At 49.1% G+C, this 14,685-nt stretch overlaps 2 protein-coding genes across 2 annotated transcripts in view; one reads left to right on the top strand and one right to left on the bottom strand.

Moving 5' to 3' along the window:
- Positions 1 to 14,685, top strand: part of MTURN (maturin, neural progenitor differentiation regulator homolog) — a 38,588-nt gene that overhangs the window by 13,799 nt on the left and 10,104 nt on the right. Inside the window, exons 2-3 of the mRNA XM_039522199.1 lie at positions 4,207 to 4,738; positions 10,913 to 11,035. Of these exons, the coding sequence (XP_039378133.1) occupies positions 4,577 to 4,738; positions 10,913 to 11,035 (285 nt within the window). The 5' untranslated portion in view covers positions 4,207 to 4,576. The remainder of the gene's footprint in view (positions 1 to 4,206; positions 4,739 to 10,912; positions 11,036 to 14,685) is intronic.
- Positions 1,625 to 4,411, bottom strand: LOC120397256 (basic proline-rich protein-like). Its single transcript, XM_039522962.1, is given in 9 exon segments — positions 1,625 to 1,725; positions 1,816 to 1,914; positions 1,975 to 2,056; positions 2,116 to 2,216; positions 2,270 to 2,680; positions 2,753 to 2,792; positions 2,836 to 3,090; positions 3,093 to 3,535; positions 4,342 to 4,411. Coding segments are annotated over 9 exon segments (1,602 nt in total).

The following is a 14,685-nucleotide window of genomic DNA, read 5'->3' as shown; positions in this document are numbered from 1 at the left end:
AAATTATAAATAGATGTTACATCTTTCTTCCTGTCCTCTGTGGTAGATTGCAAAAGCTCCAAACACGATAATATGTTTCCAGTAGATCCCTATACTTTGTTCCACAACAATTGCTTCCTTGCTCATACCTCCTTCACCTTCTTTTTCTGCTCAGAATTTCATCAATTACATTGGCAGCAAAGGCATGATTATGTGTTAGCCAATTAATACTTTTGATTGAAGATTATAATGTATTGAATATATTATTTCAACAATGCATACAGGACTCTTTTCCAGATCACCAACAGCTGAGGCTTTGTGTGAACCTGAAGCTTTTATCCAAACTTAACACGTTGAGCCACAAAAAATACCGATTAGCTGACATTGTCTAAAAACTGATTTTTCATTTGACTGTACCAACCAACAGAGAGTAGCCACAGTGAAACAAACAGCAGAAATGGGATCATTCATGACAGGGATCAAAATTATATAAGCCAGTATTTGAAAGCTTAGTTTCTGGGATTTGTAACAACCTTTTCACTTCTTTATGCTACTAGCTGATCAGCTAAACCGCATATAATCTGAACCTAACACAGCCCATCATATTCTGGTACATCAGTCTCATTTGTTGCCTATACAGATAGTGGAATTACAGTGTTATTGGTGGAAATATGTCTGTATTTAGAAAGATGGCACACCTGGATTATTGTGGCTTCACTGAAATAGAATACAATGGATACAGATTTTTTTTTTAGTGTAAAAGCATCACTACATTTGTTTTCTATATAGAAGGTGAAACTCTGGAAATCTAATTGAAAAAATGGGCTAGATCTTGCTGGATACAGATTCATGTTTGGATTTTTCAGGTGCTTATGTGTCAGGGTCCAGTTAGTGGAATTTATTGTCTCTTTAGCAAGTAAATTTTTGATGGGTGGGGCCAGAAATAGGCAGGATCTGCAAGGATTCTAATACATATTTTTGCAGTGCTGTTGCAAGTAAGATATAGCAGAATTCAGATTTTTTTGGGAAGAAAAGGAGTGCCTACTCTTATTCTGTTTAGATGGTAGAAGCTGTTGGTTTAGGTCAAATATTAGTGGGATCCTGCAGGTTTTAGGTGCAGGTTATATCTTGTACAAGGATGTATCAAAGTCCAGATTAGTCTGGCAGTCAGAGCAGCAACATGGTTCTGAGTTAAGTTTATTCAGAATTTATGAGTTCAGGGCCAAAATCTGGTCAAGGTGTTGGCTCTGGGGTTATGTGTTTTGCACAGGGTGTGTCTGGGTCTGGAATTTTTAGGTGCAGTAGGAACATCCACATATATTCTCTACTTAGGCATTGGAATTTGGGAGGTTGGGGCCAAAAATACATCTTGGGCCAAGTGGTAGAAATACATTTTTGTGGCAGAATACTTAATGTTTTTGCTTTTACTGGTATGGCAATACCGTATTTTTCCGTGTATAAGACTATACTTTTTTCTAAAATCCTTAGCCTAAAAATTGAGGGTAGTCTTATACACGGAAGTAAGCCCTGTCCCTGCCTCCCCCCCCCCCCCCCCCCCCCCCCCCCACCCCCCCCCCCCTCCCAAACTCCCCTCCTCCCCCCCTCCTTGCCCCTCTGCTGGCTGCTGGCTGGTGGCGGGGCTGGCCTATCCATCCGGCGGGGCGGCGCGAGGCCGGGCCGGGGGCCGTCCCGGGTCCGGATCCGGGCCGTGGTGCCGCAGTGCCCGGCCGCGGCGCACGGGGCGGGCTGGGGGGGGGGGGCCGCAGCTGGCCGGGGGGAGGGGGTGGCTGGGGAGCCAGGGGGAGCGCGGCCGCGGGGCCGGCTGCCCGGCGGGACGAGGCCGGCTGGGGGCTGGCTGGGGGGGGCCTGGGGGAGGGGGTGGGGGGGGCGGGGGGGGCGGGGGAGGCGGGAGGGGCGGGCGAGGCCGGGCGCGGGCTCCCCGCCTCCCTCCCCGCCCGCTCCCCGCGGCTCCGCCCCGCGGCCCGGGGGCGCTGCGGGGCGGCTGGGCGGGCGGGGGCGGCTGGGGGGGGGAGGGCTGGGGAGGGGGGGGAGCTGGGGGGGGGAGGGGGCCGGGAGCCTGGGGCGCCGGCCAGCCCCGGCCGCCCGCTCCGGCTCGTCCGGCCCCCCGGGCTGGGCGGGGGGGGGGGGCGGGGGGGGGGGCGGGGGGGGGGGGCGGGGGGGGGGGCGGGGGGAGGCGGGCGGGGGGGCCGGGGGAGGGGGGCTGGGCGGCGGGGGAGCCGCGCGCCCCCCGCCGCTCCCCCCCCCCCGGCAGCTCCTCAGCTGCCCGGGCGGGGGGGGGGGGGCGGACTGGGCGGCGGGGGGGCGGGGGGGACCGGGGGGGGGGGGGGCGGGGGGCGAGGGGGGCTGGGGGGGGCCGGGCGGCAGGGCCCTGCCCAGCCTCCCCCTCGGCTGCCCGGCCTCTCAGCCGGCCTCTGCCCGGGGCGGGGGGGGGGGCCGGGGCTGGCAGGGGGAGGGGGGGGGGCGGGGAGGGGGGGCCGGGGGGGGGGCTGGGGCCAGGGGCCCGGGGCGGGAGGCGAGCGCAGGCCGGGAACCGCGGCCGCGGGCGGCCCCCCGGCCCAGCTGGCTGCCCCGGGGGCCGGGGGCCCGGCGGGGCCGGGGGGGGCTGGGGGCGGGGGGGGGGGGGGCGGGGGCGGGGGGGGGGGGGGGGGAGGGGCGGGGGAGGCGGGGGGCGGGCTGGGCGCCAGGCCCGCGCCCCGCTCCCCCCTCCCTGCCCCCAGCGGCCGTGCGGTCCGGGGCCCGCCGGCTGCGCGGCGGGGGGGCTGCGGCTGGGGAGGGGGCGGCGAGGGCTGCGGCTGGGGGCCAGCCCAGGCTGCGGCTCCCCCGCCCCCCGCCCGCCGGCTCCCCGGGGCCCCGCGGCTGGGGGGCGGCAGGGGGGGACGCGGGGACGGGGGGAGGGGGCGGGGGGGGGGGGGGGAGTGGGGGGACGGGCGGCCGGGGGACGGGGGGGCTGGGGGGGGGGGAGGGAGGGCGAGGGGGGCGGGGGGGCGGCGGGGGGCGGGCCCGGGTCCCGGCTCGGCTGGGGGGAGGGGGGGGCGGGCGCGGGGGGGGGCCGGGGGGGGGCTGGGGGGGGGGTGGGGGTGCCGGGGGGGGCGAGGCGGGGGAGCGGCTGGGGACCGGGGAGGCTGGGGCGGGGAGGGGGGCGGCGGGGGGCCGGGGCCCGGCGGCTGGGGCCCGAGGGCAGCTGCGGCTGGGGGGCGGGCGCGGGCGGGGGGAAGGGGAGCGGCGGCGGCGGGGACCGGGGGAGCCGGCTGAGGGGGCGAGAGGGGGCCGGGAGCCGGGGGGCGGGGGGGGACCGGGCGAGGGGAGGACGAGGGGGAGGGCGGCGGGGGGGGGGGGAGCCGGGAGCCGGGGGGAGGGGGAGCGGCGGGCGGGGGGGGGGGGAGAGGGGGAGGAGGAGCCGGGGAGAGGGGCGGCGCGGCGGCAGGGGGCGGCGCGCCGCCGGGGAGGGAGGCGGCGGCCCGCCCAGGCTCCTCGCCTGGCCTCCCTCGCTCCGGCAGGGGGCAGGCTGGAGTACAGCTGGGAAAGCCTGGGAAACCTCCGCAAAAAAAGGAAAAAAAAATGGTAAAGGGGGGTGAAGGGGGAACCTGGAGGGGGGAGGAAAAAAACCAAAAAAAAAAAAAAATACGGTATGTGCTGATTCTTCTGACAGTAGACCTTGGGATCCTGGGTCCAAAATCTGGCAGGATCCAGTAGGCTCTATATGTTGGATCCAAGTGCTTGCAATACTATGGACCTAGCATGCATGAAGGTTCAAGCTTTACTACAGTATTAGGAGTAGTAACATTGCTCTCTATTTAGACAATGGAATTTGTGGTTTGGGGGCCTAAACTTGGCAGGAGCCAACACAGAACATATGATGGGTCTCAGTGCCTTGCAGCAGCATTGCACAACGAAATTTTGGTTTCTAGATTTTTTTTCTTTGTGGAGCAAAAGCGGTTAGATGTGGTCTCTGTTTAGACAGTGGAATTTGGAGAGTTGGTAGCAAAAATTCAGATGCTGAATCCAGCTTTTTGTGGCACTGCTATGCATCTGGGTCTGGAGTTTTTAGGTGGAATCAACGCATCTAGTCTCTATTTATGCAGTGGAATTTGGGAGTCTGGTTCAAAAACTGGCAGGATCAAATACGGTTTTTCGCAGCCAGGATGCTCCGGGGTCTGGAATTTTTTGATGCCCTGGAGAAACTGATCTTTCTCGTTCTTTACACAGTCAGTGGCATTGGGGGCGCTTGGGTCCAAAAATTGCCTGGCTGTGGCCGAATCCAGGAGGAGCCGGCCACATCCAGCTTTTACCCACACCCGCAAATGACCTGCACACAAGACACACAACGCAGCCGCGCTTAGCCAATGTCAGGCTGCACAGGGAGCAGCAGCAGCAGCACCAGGAGGAAGAGGGCGCCTTGTACGCACGGCATGTAAACAATACATGTAAGTTAGCAAATAATGCTGAGTGGGAGCCGCAGCCCGAGGTGCTGAAGTGGATCGGGAGCTCCCCAGCCTGGTCCTCTCCCCACGCCCGTTTCCTAGCGGGAGGGAGGGACGGCGCCAGGCCCGAGGCGGCGGGGAGCGAGCGAGCGAGCATGGCTTTCCAGCAGCTGGCGGACGTGGCGGAGAAGTGGTGCTCCAACACCCCCTTCGAGCTCATCGCCACTGAGGAGACGGAGCGGAGGATGGATTTCTACGCCGACCCCGGCGTCTCCTTCTACGTGCTGTGTCCGGACAGCGGCTGCGGGGACAATTTTGTAAGTAGCTGGGCGGGGGGGTGCCCCGTACTGCTGCTCGCGCCTCATCCGCCCTCTTCCCCGGCCTGCCTGGCTGGGACCCCGCGGGGAGCGCCTGGGGCCGGCGGCCCGCTTGGGAGGGAGTGACCCGCCGCACCCAACCCCACCCCACCCCACCCCGCCGGCGGGCGCCGCCTCCCCTCGCTCTGTGGGGCTGGGCGCCGCCCGCTTGCCCTGCGGCTGGGGCGCAGTGGGCGGGCTCCGGCCGCAGCGGCTGCGGAGGGGAGCGCGGGCCCCAGCCAGGCCGGGGGCTGAGCTGCAGGCAAAGCCCGGCGAGGGAGCCGGGAGGGCGGCGGGGCTGGCAGAGCCCTTGGCTGGGGGCGGGAGGAGGGAGAGAGAAAGAGAATTCCCAGCCCGTAGCAAAAAGCTGCAAAATGGAGTCTGGGGCTGGGTGGTCATTGGCGGGCTGGGCTGCCGGGCGGGGGGCAGCCACCACCCCATGGAGGCGGCCCCCGCCCAAGGTAGGGCAAGGAGCCACGGGGCCCTTCGCAGCACCTCCAGCCCCACCCTGTGCTGCTGGAGGAGTTGGGGGTTGGGCGAGGATGCAGGCCCCCCAGGGGTGGGGAGGAGCCTGAGGCCCCCCCTTTGCTTCTGCGCTGTGGTTTGCTTATGGCTTGTGTACCACTAAGTGCGCTGCCCCCCTAGGCTGTGGTTGGGGGGCTGCTTTGCTGTCGCAGCAAATGGAGAATGTGGAGAATAAAATGGAGTCAGAATGACAGGGCTCCCTCCCCCCCCCGTGTCCCATCCCCTCTCTAGGGCTGTGTGAATTTACTCTTAGTCACCCTTGATCCTCCAGGAAACTGTTTCCTAAATCTCCTTCCCCACTCCCATCTTGGTTACAGTGTGATGGGGGGCAGGTGCTGGCCTTTCCTCTCCCCCCTCCTCAGGAGCCTCAGTTGCCTGCACATCCTGGCCTGCTGGAGTTCAGCAGCAAGTTCGTACAATGATGGTAACAAAAATGGCTTCAGGATCAAGAGGGTGTTTTCCCCCCAACTCCAGCATCTTAGTGTTGAATGGGAAAACCCGACCTTTACTGCAGGGTTTATAAATTGTAAAGCTCTAGTTCAGTACACATAAAAGAATGTTTTTTTTTTGTAATGGTTTCTAGCATTATTGAAGAAATGCCATAGCACTTTAATTCATAGCACCTTACATCCCTCAATCTGCTATACAAATGTTAGCAAGTTCTCCCTCATAAAACCTCTGATAGATAGGTGCAATAAGAACCCATTTTACAGCTGGGTAAATGGAGACAAAGTGCAGTAAGTGACTTGCCCAAAGAGCACAAAATTCAATCAGAAGATACTTATTAATCACATTGTGCAGATGGTGTTGCAGAATTACAAATCAAGAGACGATGTAGAGTTTAACTGAAGGACTAATGTATCCACCAGCTACTGTATAACAAAAGTGAGGATTCTGCCAGTGTATGGAGGCCCTTTTGCCCATTGCAGGACTGGATCCTGACACCCCAGTTCTGCAAACACCTATGCACGTGTACAACTCCCTGTAGGACCAGGCCTAAATGGCCACATTCTTCAACTGGATACCTGCAGGTGAGCCCCTGTAGCCATGCCAAGCCCCACTGAAGTCAGTAGCACTTTGGGGGCACTCATGTAGATCCATTTGCAGGATCTGGACTAAGACTATAATTCCATCCAGGGATTCTAATGATATCCTACATCACAGAGAAAGCTCATGTGTTTCTCATTTATGTGTTGTATTGTATTGTTATATAATCCACATTAGTTGAAATCTAGTCAATTAAAAAAACCCCAAACCACAAAAGTATAAGTAGTTTCAGATCATACTCCTGTCCCTGCACTATCCTGCCATTTTTTGTGGTTTTACAACCACATTTTCTTTTTTCTTCCCAGTTGTTCTGTTTGAAAGGCTCCATCCCCCCAACGCAAAGCTACCAGAAAAACAGAGAACTATGTTTCTCCAATCTCTTTCAACTGTAATCCCCTCAGGAGGTACTTTTAACATTAGTCCTCTTACAAAAAAGACAGGAATGATTTTTCCTCAGTTGATGATGTCTTTTTAGTATAACAGCTCAGCACTAATAATGATCTGTGCACCATATTAATTATACCAGCCTGACAGACTCATTTTGCAGACTCTTTTTTTTTAAATGTTCCAAAAGACAGTTTTCATTATATGTGGAACTGTGTATTAAAGTTCACTTTAAGAAAACAATAAAAACCTGGGGCCTGATTCTCACTTGCACTAAGGACCCTTCCTATGGTTTTGGTCACATGAATGGGTCTGACTTTAATTTGTCAACTTTCAGGCCCATTTTCACTGCCAGAATGGTGTAATTACATGATTTGAGGCCTCTTTACACTGTCAGAGTGTAGTAAAGGGATCAAAGGGCATGTCTGCGCTTCAGGTGTGATTGTAGCATAGGTAGGCATACCCATGCTAGCTTTAATTTAGCTAGCATGAGAAACATATCAGGCCTGCACTTGCAGTGTAGATATACTCTAAGTATAAATGAGAATCAGGCCCATAGTGTTTTCATCACTTTTTTTTACATGTTAATTTCAGAATAAGGAAGAGACTTCAACAGAGTACATAGGGCAGAGGTCCCCAAACTGTGCAGTGTGCCCCCCTTGGGGGAGGCAGAGGAAAGTTTGTGGGGACAGGGCCTGAGCCAGCCCCCACTTGGGTCGGAGGGAGCACCACCCTTCCCCGAGCTCTGCTCCAGCCACAACCCAGGCTTCTGGGCCCATCCCCAGTTTTGGCCGCGGCTCTGCACCCAGCTGCAGGTCCTGCTGCAGATCTGCTTCCTGCCCCACTTGCAGCCGCAGCGCCATTGCTGGCATGGGCCAGGGAGCAGAGCCACACCCATCCGCGGACCCAGGCGTGGTTCTGCTCCCGCCCTGGCCGCAGGTCTGTTCCTAGCCCTGGCCCCCGACCCACTTCCAGCCCCGGCTCCAGCCTTGTCCCCCTTACTCCTGCCTGCATTCCCCCTTGCCCTGCTCCCGGCTCTCAAGGGCGGGGGTATGAAGACAGGGGTAAGGGAGGGGCATGACCCTGAAAAGTTTGGGGACCACTGCCATAGGGGGTGCCAGAGAGGTATGTGATAAATCATGAACTTTGAAGGATGAAATAATTAATTAGAGGAGTGTGACAGAAGGAAGAGGAAGACAAGTAAGGGCAGGAGGTAGTTGAGAAATAGATGGGGAAAATAATTTTTAATCATGCATGAAATCAGAAATTTCCCAAACTGTGGCCCACAAAGCACTTGGTAGCGGTCTAGAGGGAACTGGCTAGTCAGTGGGTATAGGTGATTCCTCCTAGTTTGCACCTGCTGAATTACATTAAAAGAAGCTAAACATATATTAAATACTTTCCTAATATTACTTTTCCGCTTAAGCACTTTCTGTAGTTGCCACAGGGAATGTTGTGTGATTGTGAATGCAAAGGATGTGGTCCATAAAGCAATCTCTGTTAAGATGTGGTTCACACTATGAAAATATTTGAGAACTCCAGTATTTCATAATTTTAATTACATGAGAAGATCTCTAAGGGCTAGATTTTAAGAAGTATTTAGGCACCTTACAGTGCAGATAGGCACCTAGTGGGATCTTCAAAAGCACCTGAGGTGCCTTCTTCACTAGGTATCTATCTGCACTTTAGGTACTTAAGTACCTTTAACATCTGGGCCTTAATCTCTGTTTTTATAGGTTACAGTATCCTCCAAATACTTTTTTGGTTTTGTTATATAACCTTACCCAGTATGGGTGAGGGTGGAATAAGTTGTTATTACATTATGTATTCTCTGTTGTCACTTTATTTCTAGTATTCATACTAAATGATGCTTCAAGTACCAATTTTGCATTACCTTATTACAAGATTTCCTCTAATTTACCTTAGCACAGAATCAGTTAGTCTGAATATTCTTCATCAACAAAATTAGCTCAGTAAAGATAAAATATTATACTAGCATGCTCAACAGGTAGGTTTTGAAAAAAGTGATCCGACAAATATCGTTTAAGACTGCTGAACCCGCTAAAGACTGAATGGAAAAACCTTCAAGCGCTATACAATGAACTGCTTCAGCCTTGCTTTCCAAAGATTGTATGCTGTATGCACAGATGCTGATTTAATTTTTTCTACCTTGATCCTGGGTCAGCTGAGATTGAAATTAGTAGCTGTGTGCTTTTGTGTTAACATAAAGCAACCAAGAGCAAAATAGGTCTAGCCTGAAAACAATTTATCTGGAGGATGAGGTTTACCTTTTCCTTACTGCTCCGCCATAGGCTGTTTTCCCTATTGCAAAGAGATTGCAGAAATTTAGTGGGTTTCTCAACAAAAGCATCCTGTGTGTGTGCAGTTTTTAAGTCCTGCTATAACTTCCAAAGCAAGAGCTGAATCTTCAGTTTTCATTTATCTTATTGTGAAAGACAAAAAATCCTTTTACAGGTTCTTTTGGAGACTCGTGAATCAGACTATTTAGATTCACATTCTTAAGTTGCTGCATGAATCAGTACTGAACTTGCAGAAAAGTCTGTAGGTGCAGCTTTATTAGATATCATGATAATACTTTCATGTTTTCTTTTGGTAGATGAAACCAAGCCTTTCCTGTATGAGATGCTTCCATAATACGTTTGTTGCTACAACCAAAATTTTAAATCTTCTGCAGATGTGAAGATCGCTGGAAGCCTTAATTGCTTTACACTATGTTAAAAAAACAAAAAAAAACTCTCTTTTTGAAGACTAAAAGATTTTCTGATGAGTAATTTTCCCCTCACGCACCAGACCAGTTTATTTTGAGCAAATGCTGATAAATTCACAGTGGAGTTTAAAATGTGGTGGGACTCTGACTCTGTTAAAAAAAAATAGCATTGTGAGGTTACATGGGATTAAATTTCCCGGTAAAAAACAAATTTAGTCACTAAAATGGGCAGGTATGACTCCGGACGAATACCAGAAGCAAATCTACTCAGTAGGAAGGGGCCATTTTTACATGTATTGTCAGAAATTTCACTTCAGAAACACACACTACTTTTGTAAACTGTCACAGGCAGCAAAGAAAATGTAGGTCAAGTGAGGTTAGTACAAAGGTAGTTATAATTTTTCTTTTTAAAGAGGTAACTTAGCTGATGCTTTGCAATCTCTTAATTGTAGAAACGTAGAACTTAATTCATGTCAGCTAATTTCTGCTGACTAGGAAATAAGTTTGCATGTTATGGGTTGAGACATTTTTTTATTCTTATTCTTTTCTTAATATTAGTTTAATTTCAGAGTTTCTACTCTACCCTTATTAAGTGTAGCCTACTGTTCATGTACTAACTAACAGATACATTAGATGCACAGTACTTTGGGGAGAAAAGTAAGGGAAGTTGTAGCATCTACCTTTCCTTGCAGCGTTATGCTTCTGTCATTAGAATCTCAGTGAGAGAGGCATTCAGAAAGCATCCTGTAAACAGTATTTTCACCCTGCACTTCCATGTAAGTCATGTCCCTGTTTGAAGGCTTTCGTAGCACTTGAATGCATTCTTTTTCAAACAACATTGTATTGGCAGAATATGCAGGGGTTACAGGAAAGGTTGAAGGCCTGGAGTTTCATAGAACCAGGCTGTGGGGCAGGTCAGAGTACCCCATGGACATACTCAGGATTCTTTCTTCTTGTGCATCATCAGGAGAGTTGTTTACCAAATTACAGGGTCAAACAACCTGAAAAAGAATGAGATTGCTCATGTGTTGCTGTGGGCATTATTACTGTGGATGATGCATAAGAAGGAAAAACCTCATCTTGACTTGCAGATCCCAAGCTGAGTTTGCAGGGCTGATGTTAAACAAAAGCAACTTTACTTGTAAAATGATATAGATGGGACATGTATTTGGGACATTCTGATTCCCCACCCTGGTTCAATCATGAACAGTGTATTTTCTAATTTATTTCCAAGCCTTCATCCTTTTCTCTATCTCCTGGTATATTGTGCTAATGCAACCAAGTTGGATCTCTGGAGGCTGCTTTAAAAATGTGGGACCATACCCAGTTCCTGAAGTAAAGCAATATCTGTATCCCTAGTACAAATTTAAATTGCAGGTCCAGTACACCTTGGTACATCACATGAATTCCTATTAACTCCTGTTCTTTCTTTCATTGCTGTTGTCTTTTAGCATGTGTGGAGTGAAAGTGAGGACTGCTTACCTTTCCTGCAGTTGGCACAGGACTACATTTCTTCCTGTGGTAAAAAGACACTCCATGAAATACTGGAAAAAGTCTTCAAATCTTTCAGGCCTGTAGGTGCATGTTTTACTTCTATATATTTACTATATTTGTGATTTTAATAAAATGTGCCATTGAGAACAAGACAGATTTTTCACAATGACTTATTTGTCCAGTCAAGTAGCTCAAACAAGCTAACAGTGAGTACAGGGAGCCTGTTCTTGTAAATCAGATGCCTTTTTATTTCTAGCTTCTCGTTTGACAAATTGAGATTCCCTGCTGTGGTGAGAGGCAAATTGATGTCCCAGCCAGTGGAACTGGCACCCTACCTTGATGATGAATTGTATATGGTTGATCAAGCACTGAATATGAAGAATGGAATTAAAAATTTTATTAAAGCTAATGTTAAAAAAAATTATATAATACATAGGTTGGGAAAAGAGTGTCTGTACATCTGGGTATAGCGCTTAGATGACCCACAAATATAACGTTAGTTTTTAAAAGTCATATGATACATAGAGTACATAATCAGCAACACCCCAAATTTAGGTGAATAGATTTAACAATACAATTTGGATATTAGAATCCGAATACTCAGGTACATCACTCATGAAAAGTTGTACAGAGATTTGGTTGTGGAAAGCAAAATATATCAAAGAGTGGAGATTGTCCCTCAATAATTGAGAATTAGATAGGTTGTCCATTTAGAAAATACAGTCCGTGAGGAAAGTATTTGTTACTTTCCCGATTGCGCTTCTCATCAGCACTCCAGCTCATCTCTCCTGGTATAGCCGATGTCCGGTGATGTGTTCTATGTGGTTGTCCCTTGATCACCTGATGGCGTCCGACATCATGAGTTGCCGCATCAGCCGAGCATAGTGTTGACCGATTCCGCATTCTCTCAGCACTCACTCATTACTGGGGTCCCATGCGCTACAAAGCTATGTAGGACTTGGTGGCAGAGTCATTTCCTGGCACTGGAATTGGTTTTCAAGGACCTGTATAAAGCAAATAGTGTGGGGAGGCAGAGTGAAATAGTTTGAAACACAAAATGTAAGTTCAGATTTTAGCCTTGAGATCACCTGATATTTGAGATAGCTCAGGATAGTGTCTCAGCAAGTGAGTGGAATAGTAATAGTTGGACTTTTGTTGTTTGTTTGTTTTTTTTGTTTTGTTATATTTTGCTCTTAACATTTTCTGCTCATCAGTCCTTATATAGTGCTGAGATGTATAGGGCTAAGATACCTCATATTGCTGTACTAGCCATCTGCTGCCAGAGACCTATGTTAAAACGTGGCTTTTGTCAAAGTGAAGAGAATTTGATGGTCTCAACATAGTCCCGACTGGACATTTGTCTTGCTAAACTACCACATAATACAGCATATTGTCAGCCTCTCCTCTTGAGTGGCCTAGAAGTGGAATAACTGGAGTGTCATAGAGAAGAGTAGAGGTTTATTGGCAGAGTCAAGTGCTTTCACTATGTCTGCTTAGATCATGTCAGTAAGCGAAGCTGGTTATGTTTTTGAACAGTTGATGAAAAGTGAAACATTTTAGACAATTTTTTTTCTAACTTTTTTTGATTATATTTTGACCAGCTGATCATGAGGACTAAACTTCATCCTAAGAGTTTAATACAAAAGGCAAGTGGCCAGGAGTGTGCCTATGAAATACTGGGCCTCATTTACTCTGTGTTGCAACCTTAGAAGGCCAACTGCCAACTTCAGTGGCAACTGTGAAAGAACTTAGTTTAAAAAAATCCATCTAGAGAGCAGAGGTGAATAGAGCCAATGCACACTTTTCTTAGAAGGGACTGGAAATTCGATCCATCTGTGCAGCTACTCTAATTATGGTAAACATATAAAAATACACTTCCCAGAACAACGTCCATCCCTTGAGAGAGATTTTCCTTCCCTCAGTGTAGCTTAAAGCCTTGTCTACACAGGAAAGTTCCAGCTGTTTAACTAAAGGAGTGGTTTCAAAGCCTTTAGTTAAACTGACGCAAATTAGTTAAACTGACGCAAACCCCAGTTTGGACACGAGTGTTTCTATTTAAATCAGGTTTATTTAAGTTTAGCTTAAGTCTATTAGGAATTGGTTTAAAATAAACCAAATTAAGCCACTCTTAAACTGAAGAAATAAAAGGCAATAGAGTCTAAGGCTAGAAAAGACCATTGTGATCATCTAGTCTGACCACCTGTGTAACACAGACCATACTGTATCACAGAGTAATTTGTGCATCAAGCCCATAAATTCTTGTTTAGCTGCAGTGTATCTTTTAAAAAGATATCCAGTCTTGATTTAAAGGCTTCATGTGGCTGAAATTGACCACATCCCTAGATAATTAGCCATTGGAAATAAGTTCCCCTCACTATGACAAACTTGCTCCTTATTTCTAGTCTGAATTAGTCTAATTTCAGTTTCCAACCATTGGATCTTATTATGCCTTTTTGCGCTAGATCAGATTACCAGAAATCTCTTCCCAATATACTTATGGAGTGTGATCAAGTCACCTGTTAACTTTCTCATGGATGAACTAAATTGAGCTTATTTAGTCTCTTCCTAGCAAAAAATCAAATAATAAAATCCCCACAAAACTCATCACTTATCATTTTTTGGTGTTCTGCATCCTTGTCTCATTTCCTCAAACACACCTGTTTCTACTATGTAATTTTAGTTCCTGAATACAGGTCATGAAGCTGGTAGTTCTAAGCACCTATCTTTTTGTCTGGCCATTGATTCCTGATGGGAAAGAATTAATGCAGCCACATTATTTTTAGAGTAGAATCATTTGTATTTCTTAAGCCATATATATACATATTTTAATATTTGTTAGATTTTGATTAAATACATTATCACCTTCCCCCAGGTCTGCTGTTTACAAGCTATTGGATTATTTAGATACCACCATGAGTGTACAAGACCCTTTGCACTAGTTAAAATATACAAGATAAAAAAAAATCCTGGGAACGTAGTCCCTACCCAAAGTATTTATTTACAACTGAATCATATACTGTAAATACAAATGACTGTTACTCTTCTCTGGTTAGATGTACCAGCAACATCTTTCTGCACATTCCAGTCCTCTGACACTATGTGGTACTTTCAGTATGAAAGACTAAATACAAGTAGGACATTTTCTGTGTAAAAGTTGATATGCTCATGGCCATCAATCTTATGTAAGACTTAGAGATCGACCCACTGCACCCCAAAATCCCTGACAGATGAATAGCATGGACTGAATGAATAAATAAATGTTGGACTCTGGATTGTTTTCTCATCATTTGCTGTACTGTGATTGCTTGTTGGTCTTCCTTCATCCAGCCCATCTCCTCCTGGTGCACTCCTTCATCTGGGTGGACTAGCTCTCCATGCCCATTAGGCTTCTGTCCCTCCTCCATTGTCCCTCCTCTCTCTTCTATCCTGTTCTCCTGCGCACCTCCTCATTTTCTCTCTCCTTTTATCCATTCCCCTCTCTTGTTCCAGCCTTCCCTTCTTCCACCACTTCAACCCACAATGCCCCCCCCACACTAAAACCAAGATTTTGTAATATAAATAGGACAGATATGTTAAACTGATATGTTTAAAAGAATAATGACATGATGCTAATGTGCTGTGGCTGCCATCACCCAGATCACTTTATTCCCTGTTCTGTCCCTCTACCCCACTCTCCTTCTGTTTCTTTATAAACACTTTAAGGCATGGACTGGGTCTTCCTAAATGCTTG

The sequence above is a fragment of the Mauremys reevesii genome, linkage group 2 (genome assembly GCF_016161935.1).
Source record: "Mauremys reevesii isolate NIE-2019 linkage group 2, ASM1616193v1, whole genome shotgun sequence".
NCBI classification, from domain to species: domain Eukaryota; kingdom Metazoa; phylum Chordata; order Testudines; family Geoemydidae; genus Mauremys; species Mauremys reevesii.
This window is presented reverse-complemented; position numbering and strand designations above follow the sequence as displayed.